Source organism: Argiope bruennichi, chromosome 6 (assembly GCF_947563725.1).
Source record: "Argiope bruennichi chromosome 6, qqArgBrue1.1, whole genome shotgun sequence".
NCBI classification, from domain to species: Eukaryota; Metazoa; Arthropoda; class Arachnida; order Araneae; family Araneidae; genus Argiope; species Argiope bruennichi.
In genome coordinates, this window is record NC_079156.1 from 4,807,228 (window position 1) to 4,822,260 (window position 15,033).

Below are 15,033 nucleotides of genomic sequence, written 5' to 3' on the forward strand. Positions count from 1 at the left end.
TTGTGAATCTGATCTTTTGCCTGACAGAAAGACTAGACTAATATTAAATTCAATGCTTATAGTTCAATAAATTTTGGTGATTCTGCTTTTTTTAAATAAAAAAAAATTAAAATTAAGCATTTGTGTTCTCTAAGGATTAAAATTATATATACATTATTTGAATTTCTTAATGCTTTATTTTAGGCTTCTTAAACTTTTTCTCTTGCATTTTTTATTCTTTAGAAAAAATTAAATATGAGAAAACAAATAAAAGGCAATAAATTAATTATTTTTTTAAAATGTACTAGGAAGCATTTTTTTAATGGTTTTCGAATAAATTTTTTCTCAAACTTATTTCCAAGTGTTGCTGTTGGTATAGAATCAAAATTTAATTAAATTAGCTGATAATTAAGGCTGGAAATATTAAAATATTGTATTGTAATTCAGAATATATAAGAAATAAAATTTCAAATTCTATCCAGAAGGTGATTGAAAATCAATCAAATGCTACAGAAGATATACTAGAAGGCTTATGATAAATTTCTTCACATTTTGTGTCATTTTAAAATAAATTAATTTAAAAAACTTCTGATTGAAATTAAAATTTTGATAATTATTCCTAAATATCATGTACAGTTCTTAATTTAATTTTGAAATTCAAAATAGCTTGGGAAAAAAAAATATTTACAATTCACTAAATTCCTCTTCCCTACTCCTTTGAGATTTATTTGATGCATTGATATTATATTTTTACATAATTTTAAAATATTTTGAAGCAATATTTCTTGGCTATCCAAACCAATATTATTTCAAATAAGTAAATAATGTTAGAAAGTTAATTAACATTCATGTTAGTTAATTTTAGAAAATGAATGTGGGTATAGTAAAATGACTGTTTTTCTTCACTCAGTTGCCAATTTCTGAGAATTTTAATGTAAAAAAATTATTCAATTTATCTTCCTCTGGCATAATAGGAAAACTTACCAATTTAATTAAATGTTAAATACGATTATTCAAGAAATATGTAGAATGTAATAGAAAATATCTTGATGATTAGGAATTCATCATATTTTAGAACAATCCGAGTTGTTTTTACAAGTTTTTCTTTAATAAAATTAACTGCAATTCGTTCAATAGGCATTTTATTTTCCTTAGTACTTCCAAAATGAAGATATCATAATGAAAATTTTGTCAAATTCTTACAACCAGCTAATTAAATCAGGTGCAAATACAAAATGACTAAATCGGAGTTAAAGTTTTACATTTAATTCAAAGAAATTTCAATACTTTATCTACAGTTGTTGTTAGAAGCATGATACAAATAAACATAACTTTGTTGCATCTTTAAAACACAAAATTAATGCCTATTCAAAATAATTTAAAATGATTATTAATGATTAAAATGAAATTACAGATTTTTGTAATAAAATATTCCTAAAAAAATAATATCGTTAAAGTGTGGAAATCAGTAAACTTTTTTTTTTTTATTTAAAGCAAAATGTTTAGATTTTATTTTGAATAATGTGCTTAATTTTTCTAAGTTTCATCATCATCATCATATATATAAATATATATAATATGATATAATAATAATATAATATAATAAGTGTGTTCTTTGTTAAAGTTTTTGTTTAAACAGGGTTGCCACGCCACCGTGTGAACCTGGAAAACCGGAAAAACACAGGGAATTCGAAAATCGTTTTAAAAAAAACAGGGAAAATGTACGGAAATTTGAAAACTTTCTTTAAAATCTGGAAAATACAGGGAATATTTTCTTAGTTTTTTTTTTTTTTCTTATCTTAGAAATACCGATTTCTGATGATTGCAAGAATAAAAGATCATAATCATAGCTTTCAAAAACGAAACAATGTCACTCGCGATTATGTAATGCAGAAATTGACTTTTTTCTACTGTCTGTGTAGATAATTTCAGTTTCGATTTGCGATACAGTTGTTCTTTTTCGTGATTCCCAAATTGTAGCTAATGAGCATGCGCGAGATTTCTGGAATTGCGTCTAAGAATAGAATACCTTTCTCTGGCGAGAAGCTATTCGCCTGTATAGAAATACTGAAAACGGAACCTGATATTTTCTATCACTTCATTACATAAACGATACTCAAAATTATAAATTAATTTACATTTTGCTCCACCATACACATGTCTCATAGACAGCGTGTTGTGATTTAACCGCCAGTGTATTGTAGACACAGCGCTGTTGCTAATCACAATACGCTTTTCTATACATGTTATTTGTAAAAATAAAGCAAACACAAATTTGGAAATCCAAATAAATAGGTTTTAAAACAAAACAATAAAAAAAGTAGTCAGATACTTGAAATCCTGGATTTTGGTTTTTATATCTATCCAACAACATAACTGCGGAAGAAACAAGCAACACGGTTGGGTATGATAAAACCCATTTTGACTTTCGCAATAACTACTTACCTACGAATAAAATCGATTCGACCATCTAATTCACAACCTTGTTGCGATTTAGCCGTGAATCTACTACACTTGAGTATTTTTAATGCTTTGCTTTTTATTGTGACTTATTGATTGAATATTTGAATTGAATTTATTAAAACTTTAAGCTTGTTTAAAATAATTAAAGATTAAAAAAACAAAAAACAATGAGCTGCTCAAAATATGAATTGGATATAAAAAATCCTGATTTTGCTGAATGGGTTCAAGAAGCTCCGCAAAATCCATTTATTTCCTACTCCTTGCTTTGTAAGAAGCTTAAGAAAACAGCCAATTACAAGCCATGCTAAAAAAGGAAATCGTAGAAGACTGCGTGCCGGTTCAAAAGATTCATCATTGATGTTGGATTTAGTATCTGAAGCCGCGTTGCGACGGTCCGTGCGCGATTTGAATTCGGCGCATTTTGCCCTCTTTTTCCTCACTTGTGGTTTTCCGGGGTTCTTTGATCTCTGTTCATTTTTCCGACAGTTTGTGGGAAGCTCCCTGTCGACGTCTCAGTCGAGTGGTCCTGCAATGGGTCAGATGGCAGATTTACGATCGTATCGTAAAGGAACGGGGCTTAAGAGGAGTAGAGGAAAGGATGACACGTCAAATACAAAGACGTCAAATTTAATGTCCGAAAATAAACCGATTTCGAATTTTTTAGTTCAAGCACAATCATTTAAAGCTGAATTTTTGTGAACATTAAAAACTTGTTGCGTCACATTCGTCCTTTATTGCATTCAATGAGTGGTGAATCGAAAATGCTTTCACATATGTTTGCTGAAAATGAAATAGCTAAAAAATATACTTTGGAACATTAAAAAAAAAATGTCATACTTTATTTGTTACTGATTAGCTCCATGAAACTGACGGCTGAAACATTTGTAAAAGTTGCAGAAATGGATGCTCAAATACATGAATCGTCAAAAAGGAATAAATAAATAATAATAATAATAAAAGCAGGCTTGAATTGTAATTTTTTTGTTAAGTAATCATTAAATGATTTGTATCTTGATAGCAAAAAAGTTTCGCGTTTTATTTCACCCAAGTCTTTTATTTTGTGTGATTTACAATTTAAGAGCATAAGAGGTAATATATCCATTCCCTAAATATATAAATTTTGTTTTGCTAAATTTTTAGATAATAAATAAATAAATAAAGATAAATTTATTTCCTCTGTATGTAAATATAAAAACTTTCTTTTAATATGCTATTATTTTAATTAATTTTAAATTCTTGTTTCCTTTCCATGCTTTTTCCACTCCATCAAGCCATATTCCATTATAACTAACACATGAGTGCTAATCGCGCATTTCCTCGTATCTTGAATATACGTAGGGAAAAAAAAAATAGGGAATTTTTTGGGTGAACCGGCGTTTAACACCCTTCTTCGCCAAGTTTCTCTAGACTGGCAAAGACCTATTATCTTTTGCCTTTATTATGCGCTATGATTGGACATCTGCTCCCTCAATTTTGAACATTTCACAAAACACGGCGCAACACCGTTGTTGATGATTTGTGAAAATTGCACCAAGCAGGGGGTTAAACTCCGGTCGTACCAATTTTTTTTCGAGATTAGTGTGGCAACCGTATTAAACAAATAAATAAAATTATGGTTATGTTGGTTTTATTTTGTATTTTATATTAAACTAATTTTTTTTTAAATTTTGTATAGAAATTGTCAGCTTAAACAGAATGTAGTGATAGGAAAAGGAGCTGCGATAGGTGACAATACATTTATTGAAAATTCAGTTATCGGAAGAAACTGCATTATAGGTATTGCTTTGTGTTTAATTAAATAGTTTTTAATTAATTAAATTTTTATCTTAATTTGATTTTAGTAAAATAGACATTAGAATAATACTTATTTGTAACTAGTATAAGCACATACTTGAGTCTGGGGTAGCTAAGAAAATAACTATTTCTGTACAGGTAATACTGATGTTTTGTTGGAAGATTTTAGTCTTTATTTATATTCTGGCCCATACACTGTATCTGCAAATTGTTAGAATTTCACTCCTCTCGCAACATTAGTCTTTTGAGTTTTATATTATCCTGTATATGGGTTATTAAAAAAATTTTTGGGCAAACATAATGGGTGAATTAAGCATATGGAATGAATTTAAATAAATCTTTATTAATAAAAGATTTAGAATTAATTTATCTGGCATTCATTTTGTGTCTGTTTCTAAATACCTGGATCTATCTATCTCTATATTTATTTTTTAAAAAAATCTTTAACTTGGGATTAAGGTAGCAGAAAAAGATTTTATTTCTGTACTTGCCTCTTTTTTAAGTATGATATTCAAATTAACTCAAGTTTCTGTAAAAATGAGTGTTTTATTTATAGCTCACATAAACGTAGATCTTATTTATTGGCTCTTTTCTGTCTCCAATGCAATCTTCATCATTAGTTTTAAACTGTATTGTTTGAAAAGTCGATTTTTTAAAAGATGTTATTGCTACATATTTGTCAAACTTTTAAATCTGTATTTATTGAAGGTGAAAATGTTGTAATCAAGGGGTCTTATCTCTGGAATAGAGTCAGTGTTGGAGATGGATGTAATTTAAATATGTGCCTTCTTGGAGAAAATGTCAAGCTGCAGAAAAATGTACAGATAAATGCTGGATGTATTTTAGGAAGTGAAGTAATTCTTTCATTTTATATAATTCTAACATTCTGGTGAAATATTATTCAATGTATGCAATTTTCAAATTTTATTTTAAATTAATATCTTTAAACAAATACAAAATTTGAAAAAAATTCAAAATTTGACAGAATTATATATTTGTTTTTATTTGTTTTAGATGAATTGAAGCATCTTTTAACAATGTTAAAATATATTTATGTTGTTCTTGTCTGAAAAAGACATATTATATACTAGCCACCTTTGGCGACTAGTCGGTTCACCAGTATTAATTATCACTATAATTTTAAATTAAATATTTTATGTAACTTTGTCTCTTAAAAGCTTTTTCTGCAAGATATTTTTAAGCTTCAGATTTTGATAGTCATATAATTCAGTCACTGTTATGTAGGTGTAAAACAGTTCTATTTGTTGTACTAGTTATCTCTTTCTCTAATTTTCTGTCAGAACCCATAACATTTCAACTTTAAATTAGAGTGGAAATGTTAAATTGCAATTAATATAAAAACATTTTTTACTGAAACCAATTGTGTTTTTTTAAATATGAAAACTGAAAGCTCAGTCGTTTGGTATTGAAGTTGTATGTGCACTGCAGAATAATTTTCGTAATTTATATAATATCTTAAAAAATTATTCAACAAAAATTTCTCTCGTTCATCGTAAAATTCAATTTTTAGTTTCGCTTTCAAAATATTTAAATGATGTAAATAAAATTTTTTTATTTTATTTCAATCAATAAATGTATTTATGAAAAAATCATGAAGCTTTGTCCTAAGCTTCGTCTGTGAAATATTCTTGGCACTTCAACTTTTAAATAAACATTTCTATCTTCTGCGATGAAATCTAACAGATTTTTGAAGTTTTTATATATCAATTTTAGAGCAATCAATATTTTCATAATCATAGGCCAATCACTGTCGAGGAACCTTGGCAGAAGATTGCCATATCTTCTTTGAGACAATCAATGAATAGATCTAAAATCGCCAGTTTTTATAGAAGAGTGATATTCAAGTTTCATGTATTAGTCCGTTTTAGTGATTTAGCTGATTGGAGTTGAACAATTTTTATTTAACCCTTTAAAGGGCTATTTTTTTCTAGTCATGATGTATTAAAATATTTTTAGGATTGTGATTGGCTTAAGAAAAGTGATTCATTTAGCTTATTAGATAAGTTTCTTTTAATTAATTAATTTGGTTAATTAATAATTAAGTAACAAATCAAGACACACCATTTTGCATGAGATAAAAAAATGAAGCATCTAAGTTTGCGTCTGATTAAAAAATTTGACAGAACTTACACAAAACTACAAAATTCCATACAAATATTGATGAATTTGGTGGGAAGCATACTTCCCATGGCACACATACACACATGATAAATATTATATTCTTGCAATTTAAAAAAAAAGTTGAATAACTTAAAAATTAAAATAATTATTCAACTTTTATTTAAAGAAGGCAAGTTTTTAATAAAGGAATTAAATTAAGCTCTTCTACTTTTTAATTAGTTAATTTTAATTAAAATGTAAATTAAACATTTTTTTTAGATTTTTCCCATATTTCTTATTTTTTAACTATGATTTACATAAATGTAATAGAATAAATAAATAAAAATCTTGCAGTGTTGGATTAAAATAAATACATGTGTGCAAAAATTTGTTTTGCATTATTAAAAAAAAGTGTTTTAAACAAAAAGAAAAAAGTGCTATTATTCATTATGTATTAGCACTATTAAATTTGATTGGGAAATAAAATTAAAGCTTTTTTACTTCAGTGAAGCAAAATAATAATAATAAAATAAATAAATATTCCTATTGCAAATGCATTTATCTAAAATTAAAGCTTTTTTACTTCAGTGAAGCAAAATAATAATAATAAAATAAATAAATATTCCTATTGCAAATGCATTTATCTATCCAGGTTTTTATAGTATTTCTCAGAAAAGATTAAATCACCTTTAATGTTGAAAAGCAGTGTTTAGACTGTACTGTAGATTGTGATGAGAATTCTGATCAAAACAGCAATTTTGATGCAAATGCAATCTTTGTTTTCTAGTTAATTTAAATAGATAAGTTATTTTGCAATATGTTTGCATTCAAAGTTCACTTTAAAAGTTTTTCTTCTTTAGTAAATGGACATACTTCAATGGCTAGTATATTTTTTCAATCTGAAATCTATTCTTATTTGGTAATTTTTTTTTTTTTCAACTTTTGAGTGTTACCTAAAGAATATTTTTTTCATATCAGCAGTTAACTAATCACCTATTTTCTTTGACACAGAACTGCATTTTCATTTGAAAAATGGCAATTTTAAAGTTTGCTGAGGAATCATAAATTTTTCAGGTATTATTTTTATTAAAGCACTGAATCATAATATAAGAATTCGACAATAATGATCTGTTTCAAGAATAAGCAGAAAGGATAAATGACAATATTTTTAAGCTGAAACATTTCACTAATCCAAAACATACAAATATTGAAGACAGGTGCATTCTAATAGAAAGTATAAATCAGCAAATATAAAAATCATTCATGAACTATAAGTAATCAGAGCTAAAGTATTTTTTAAAATATGAATATAATTGCTGGTATCCATAAGAAATATTCTTTCAAAAGCCTTGTATTATATTGCAAAGTATATTTTTAAAATGGGCCAAAAAAGTGCTGTTCTCTAATCTCTAAAGCAATTCTGTAATATGTAATAATGGATAGCAATACAGGGAGAATGACAATTCTTCTGCAGTTCTTTATTTTTCTAAGTATGTCTCTAGGAACATTATTCATTTCTGTGCAAACCATAAAAAAATGTTTGACAGTTGATCAATAAAAATATTATCTGCAAAATTAAATGAATAAATTTACATAGTGAAAAAGGTTGAAAGTACTAACTTCAGTTTTACAGTTTTTGAACTTGTTTTTGACTCTGAATAGAGAAATTTAAGATTTTAATGTACAAATTGGTTGTATTTTTTTTTTTTTTTTTGATTCTAAGTACAAAGCTTTTTTTTCCTCCTTCAACTTAATGAATTTGTTTCCATTATTTATGGAAACTGGGACTTTTTACCATATTTACATTTCTCCATCAAATATATAATCAAGCATTTCTGTAATTATCTTAAAGTAAAAATGTTGCTTATAGGTAAAAAGCAAGTTTTTATTAGTTTTCAGAAAGCTAAGCATTCAAACAAAGCCTTTACTAAACTTCAGAAGTAAGATGATGATTTTTTATTATCTGACCATTTCTGAATGTTGCTATTGTTTTCTATTAAAAAATGACTTAAAAAAACTCATTTAGAACATGGCATTGTATATCATCAATTTTGTGGCAGTTTTGCCAGTCATTTGATGGTAATTTGGAATACTTTAGTTTTATAAGACTGCAAATAAAATTACGAAGCATAGTGGGTTAGTGCAGAAGGAACTTTATACTTTCCATCCTAGCCATGTTGAATCTTATTTGTTGCATATGCATAATTAAGGATAATGCAAGTTCAGGAAAAGAAAGAGTCGGAAGCAAAACAAATGTGCCCCGTTGTGTAAAGCCTATTTGTTAAACAAAGGGTAAAGAGCAAAAAAGATGCTATATGTTTGATATCATTAATAAGAATTGCGATTTTTTGCTCCCTGGAGCAAATTACAAAAAAAAAAAAAAACTATTTACAAAAAACAACATTACATGGTTGGTATGATGGTTAATACATAGTATATCTCCCAGACGATGCAATACAGTCCATACAACGCCTAGGCATGCTGAGTATCAAATTATCGGTCTGATCTTGGCGAATGTTACACCACTCATCAGCAATGCTCTCCAAAGTTCCGGTAGGCATGTAGGAGGTGGTTGACGGGCTAGAACTCGTCGGCCAAGCATGTCCCATGCATGCTCTGCGGAATGCAAGTCCAATGAGAATGCTGGCCAGTCAATACGGGTGATATCCTCCGATCGAAGGCATTCTCTGGCTGATTGCACGGTGAGGATGGGCGTTGTCATCCATAAACACGAATTCTGTGCCCATGGCACCCCGAAACAGACGCACATGTTGTTCTAGAATGACGTCCAGATAGATGTGGCTTGTCAGGGTTCCAATTTGAACATGCAGGTCAGTTCTGGAACACAGACTAATTCTTCCCCAAACGAGTAATCTTGCACCACCGTAAGGGTGTCGTTCAATGATGTTCTCTTGGTGGTAACGGGTACCTGGCGCTCTCCATATGAAAGTCCGGGAAGAATCAGACTGCAAGCTAAACTTGGACTCGTCGGAAAACATCACACAAGCCCACTGTTGCGGTGTCCGAAATGCATGCTGCCTACTCCAGGCAAACCGCAGGCGACAGTGAGTTGCAGTAAGTGGAACACATCTGACAGGCCTACGAGTATATAGACCAATCTATCCTAAGCGTCTGTACACGGTCTGCCGTGAAACTGTCGTACCTGTGACTAAAGAGAGCTGACGGGATAGGTCTGATGCTGTGCTCCGTCTGTTTCTTTTGGCAGTAATGCCAAATACCGGTCCTCATTCAGCGTTGTAACTCGGGGGCGACCTGTGCTGTAACGTCTACTCACATTAACATCATCTTGGAATCGTTGCCAAAGCATGGAGATGACACTCTGGGCGATTCCAAATTCCTTGGATACTTCCAGCTGGGTACGCCTACATTTCAGACGACCGATAATTCTACCCCGTAAAAAGTCATCCAAATTCGTCATTTGTATCATAACTATGCGGTTATTGCACTGAAAGGCTTATAAAGCGCTTGCAAGCAATTTTATTTCTTTGCCTGTATTTTTTATACATCACTCTCTTACACTCTCATCATTGTGACGTATTATCGGTGTAATCTGGTGGCTTCTTGCAATTTGCATATGATTTTTGAAGATGTGTGTAGACATTTTACGGGTGACATATGTATTTTAGAGTTCGATTTTCGCGTGACTTTGAATTAGCCTTAATTTATGGACATGAGTGTATAAAAATCAAATACAAAACTTTTGGTCATGCTATGCTTCTACATCACTATCAACATTTTTAAGGATGATGGGTCCATCTAAATGAATTGATAATTTTAAGAAATGCTGAAATCGAAAAGTCATCTTTATTATTTGTTTTGTAATGGAAGACATTATACAAATACAGAAATAAATTTTAAAATTTGAAAAATACTCATTTAAAATTAATTAATTTTTTTTCAATCAATAGTGTGCATTATTATAAAACAGAAAATGTCCTGTGCTTAGAAAATATGCCAGTTTACATACATATCTATGTACAAAGGGTTTTATTTTTCTCACTAAGATGCTTTAAAATTGTTTAATTTTTGCAACAATTTCTCACTATGCACCCTGTTAAATATTTTTTTATGACTTTTCCCAAAAGATGTTCATGTAAGAAATTGTATATTTGTCATTTTTAATAATCATTTTAATTGTCACACAGGTTGTTATTGATGAAAACATTGTAGTGCCTGCATTAACAAGACTCCAAGCTGAAGTTTTTGTTGATGAAGATAGCTTTGGAGAAGATGATTTTGATGCTAATCTTAAGTCAGATCAGGATAAAAGTAAATGCATGTTTCCTCTTTAAAAAAAGGGATAAGTTTTTGATAATGCTTAGTTTAAAAATAAAAGATGTTACAATAACTAAACTATGGTAGGGCTAGTTTGGGGCAGACCTTGAAATTTTGCTTTATGGTCAGATGATGAGAATGATGCACAAGTCACTCCTCTCTCCATACGTCCTCGTCATACCAGTAGAATGATATTTGATCCCAAAGGATTTAATCAGAAACACCTTTGTATATACAACAATTGAGTGGAATAGGTGAAAACCCTATGATTATTTTATTGCAAAGCAAAGGTCTGCATATTTTTTGATAAATAGAAGTTCAAGAAAAATATTCTATGTTGTATCGAAATTTCTACAAATGTTACAAATTAGAGTGACTGAAATTGAATTAATAATATTTGAATTTTCATCTCTCAAATACCGCAATATAGAAATTTAAAAATCAAATTCTGTAGAAGAACACTTTATAATATATTTTAAAGCTTTTTTTTTTTTTTTTGGTGTGCGATTTATATTTTGGTTTCATTAAATCGTATTACAGATATATTTCAGAATTTGTTTCTTATATATAATATATTTCTTATATATAATACTATATTGGTGAGCTGGTTTTTGTTTCAAATGAGGGGTGTAAGATGTAAAATGAATTAACACCAAGGATATCTTTGCTTTGCATCCTGCACTGGTTTTTTAAAAGAGAAAGTGGCAAGCTAGTATGAAATTTGCACATACAGTTGGGCTGGGTTAGTGGGGACTAAGTAAAAATTGTTTTATGTTTGCAGATTTCAATTTTAAGATAAGCATTGGCAAGTTTCTATCAGCCAAGTTACCACTGCAAAAGATTATCCCATTATTTAAGACCAAGGAAATAGTTTCAGCATTTTTGAAGAAAGTATCTATTCTCTAGAAATGCTGCACTAAAAGGAATTTTTAACTCATCGCCTCTGTATGTATGTGTGTATGTATGTATATATTTAATATATAATTAAATGCTTTTTTTGTTACAAAAATCTTATTCTGAATCCTGAGTGTACTTTTTTATTTATTGTATCTTTTTGATTCATTTAATGAGTTTGTGAATTTTTATATATAAATCTGAATACTTTTTCATATATGAAATATACAACAAGAAAGCATTGTGATAGTTAAAGAATCCAAATTCAAGATTTTGGTGAGTCTTCACGCTTCAAACCTCCTCCGATTTCAAAAAACATTTTTAATTATGTCTATTTGCAAATACAGCAACTTAAAAATACTTTAAGCTAGATGGATATAATACCAAATTTATAAATTTTTTCTCCTAATTTTGAATTTAAAGGAAGTCTGCTTGTCCAACTCTTTCAGTGTAAGTGAACACAATAGCTATGTAACTAAAAGGAGTTTGATAGATACAATTTGGTTCTTGGATTTATTATCTAAGATGTATATTCATGCCAAATTTTGAATCAAAATCCATTAAAAAGTGGATTGCCTATCATCTGTACTTTTGTATACATGTAAGGACTTGGGGTAACTGAAATTTAGTTTACAGTGGATTCATATGAAGTTTTGATCCAAATTTGACAAAAAGTCAGTCTGTACTTGCTTTACATAAATAAATGAAATTTGGTTTGTGATCTTATTACTACAATTGTAGTTCTATGCAAGATTTTGGTTTCTTTTAGCTGGAAAAAATATTTATAATATTTATTCCATTATTATTTCCATATTTATTCCTAAAATATTTATTCCATTCTCGGATACTTGTGTATTAACCATCTGTCAGGGAAAAAAAAGTGCATGCCAGATTAAAAAAATGTTAGGTACCTGCTGAAGATATACGTTTCTCAATTGTTGTTCATTGATGCCATGCAAGGTATTCATGGCCATGCCTAATGTCTATCATTTTCAGACAAGGAGGATACTACTGTTATTAGAGAGTATGCAAGAAAATTTTTGGGAGAAACTCCTGCTGGCTTAATTTTAATCACATTTTTTTGTGAGTACCAGCAAATGATAAACATTTGAAAATGTGCTTTGCACCTTGGATTTTTAGAAATTACATATTAAATTAAGAATAATTATTGTTTAGAATTGATATTATTTGAATGTTTATTAAATTAAAATTTTTGATTGCATTAAATTTGAGGTTTTGAATTCCAAAATAAGAATAGTATTAAATGTATTAATAAAAATTAAAGTTTTTTTTATGAAACCTTTTCCTTTTATGATTTCAAGCTCGATGCATTGATTTCTTTATTTAATTGTATTTTTTAAAAATGGTCTGTTTCAAAGCAAACATCTAGTTCTCATTCAAATATGTTAAATAATTCATGCAGATTTTTTGTAGATTTACATAGAGGTGATAATTTTAAGAAATTAGTTTCTTTCAAATTTAATTCTATTTCATTGCTTAGTTTTAATTAACATGATTTGAAAATCAGAAGAATCTGCAATAGCAAATTTACATGATTTACAAATTAGTTTACATAACATTAAAATGAATTTTACAAATATGTATAGGTCTATTTAATATTGACATAACTGCAATGTGATGCATTCATTTTTTTTTTTAGCATGCGATTTCAGTGTGGTGGGGAAGAAAGGTCATGGTTATATATGCAAAACTACTGTGGAGAGTGATGAGGAAGATGAAGATGTACTTGAAGATATTTGGGGAAAAACTATTGATGAAAGTGTTGATGATGATGAAGAATCAGAGAGTTCAGGTTCTGAGATTATCAGTCCTGGTGAAGAAGTTAGTGATGAAAGTGAAGGTGGAGGTTATGATGATGAAACTAATCGTAAGTATTTTGTTTTCTGTGACTAAAAATAACTTGACAGATTTCTTAATCCCTTCATTTTAGTGACTATCAAAACATAAAGTTGTAAATCAATTATAGCTCTTTGAAAATAAAGAAGTAAGTAAATTATATATATTTGCATAAATTCAAAGGTGCATTTATTATTTTTATTTCAGAATTTTACAATGAAGTTCTGGAAAGTCTTCAAAGAGGAATTGAAGAGAAAGTAAATAGTGAAAACACTATTCTAGAAATAAATGCATCCAAGTGAGTAAAAATCACGATATTTTCTTGATTGACAGTATTTTTCATTACAGAATGATTTAAATATTTGTAATTTGGCATAAAGAATTTTTTTTGGTAAAAAGTCTGTTTGACATTTTAGTATGCCATATCTTATAATTATTTAGATAAATGCAATGATTTCATTATTTCTTCCCATTGTTTTTAATTATTTATTTTAAAAAATCAGATGGTTGGTAATTGTTTTGCTATTTTATTGTATCATTTTTGAAAAAAAAAAACGAAAAAAAAAAACTAATTTAAATTGCTTTGTGATAATATTGTGGCTTTATAATTAATATTGTAAAATAGATGTTTTAGAATACTTTATTAATTCACAATCATATTTAATAAATTTAAGTCTATCTGCAGTATAATGATTATTTTGTACGAGTTGATAATATGTTGGCTTCATTTATTTTATCCATCTATTGCTCAGTATTCACAAAGACTGATATTCTATTTTTAGCATGTTGCATGGAGGCATATTTCTTTATGCATTTATATGTGCAGTGAGTGTAAATCAACTTAGTAATATTTTTACATAGTTGCACACCTGCAAAAAATGTAAAAGTCCCACATGCAGTGTGTTAAAGATAAATTGCTAATATAATTTTCGTGGTAACATGTACTTTTTAATACAGTATATTTTTTTATAATGTCTTTATATTGAAAAGTTTTTTTCTATGCAGGTTTACTTCTGAGAAATGTTATTATTTCTAATTAATGTCAAATTATGCAAAAAAAAAAAAAAAAATGTAAAAGTTATATTACATTTTGTGTGAAAGAAATTGATTAATTTTATTCCCTCTACCCCATTCAGTTTTTAGTAAAATGATTTATCTGCCTTTTTCTATTTTAGGCATGCTTATAATATAACTATAAAGGAAGTCAACACTTTATTAATTAAGGCACTATTGAAGTTACCCTTAGATAGTTTGCAAGTTTCTACGCCACAACAATATTTGTCATCTATGAAACCGTCGTTGCAGTTTTTTCATCCACTTATTTCAAAGTACATTAGAAGTACTGAATCCCAATTGGACTGCCTTTCATCTATAGAGGTAACTGCTTGACTTATTTATGTAATGGTTGTTTCACATCTTTATTTGTTGAAGATGTAATTTTTTCAAGATAATGCAAATTGCAAGAAAGGGTTTTCCTTTTTTAGAAATTCATACCAAATAGGATCACTATTTTATTTTATATCGCTTTATGTTATTTTGTATACTTCTATATATTTCTAAAAATGCATGCAATTTGATTCTTAAAATGAGCTTAGATGTGATTGAGCAAATACCATTTCAAATAAACTA

The 15,033-nt window shown here is 28.6% G+C and overlaps 1 protein-coding gene across 1 annotated transcript in view; it reads left to right on the forward strand.

Annotated features, from left to right (window-relative positions):
- Positions 1-15,033, forward strand: part of LOC129971206 (translation initiation factor eIF-2B subunit epsilon-like) — a 55,229-nt gene that overhangs the window by 30,608 nt on the left and 9,588 nt on the right. The window contains exons 8-13 of the mRNA XM_056084781.1: positions 4,118-4,218; positions 4,945-5,090; positions 10,524-10,647; positions 13,208-13,435; positions 13,612-13,702; positions 14,580-14,781. Coding sequence (XP_055940756.1) covers positions 4,118-4,218; positions 4,945-5,090; positions 10,524-10,647; positions 13,208-13,435; positions 13,612-13,702; positions 14,580-14,781 — 892 coding nt within the window. The remainder of the gene's footprint in view (positions 1-4,117; positions 4,219-4,944; positions 5,091-10,523; positions 10,648-13,207; positions 13,436-13,611; positions 13,703-14,579; positions 14,782-15,033) is intronic.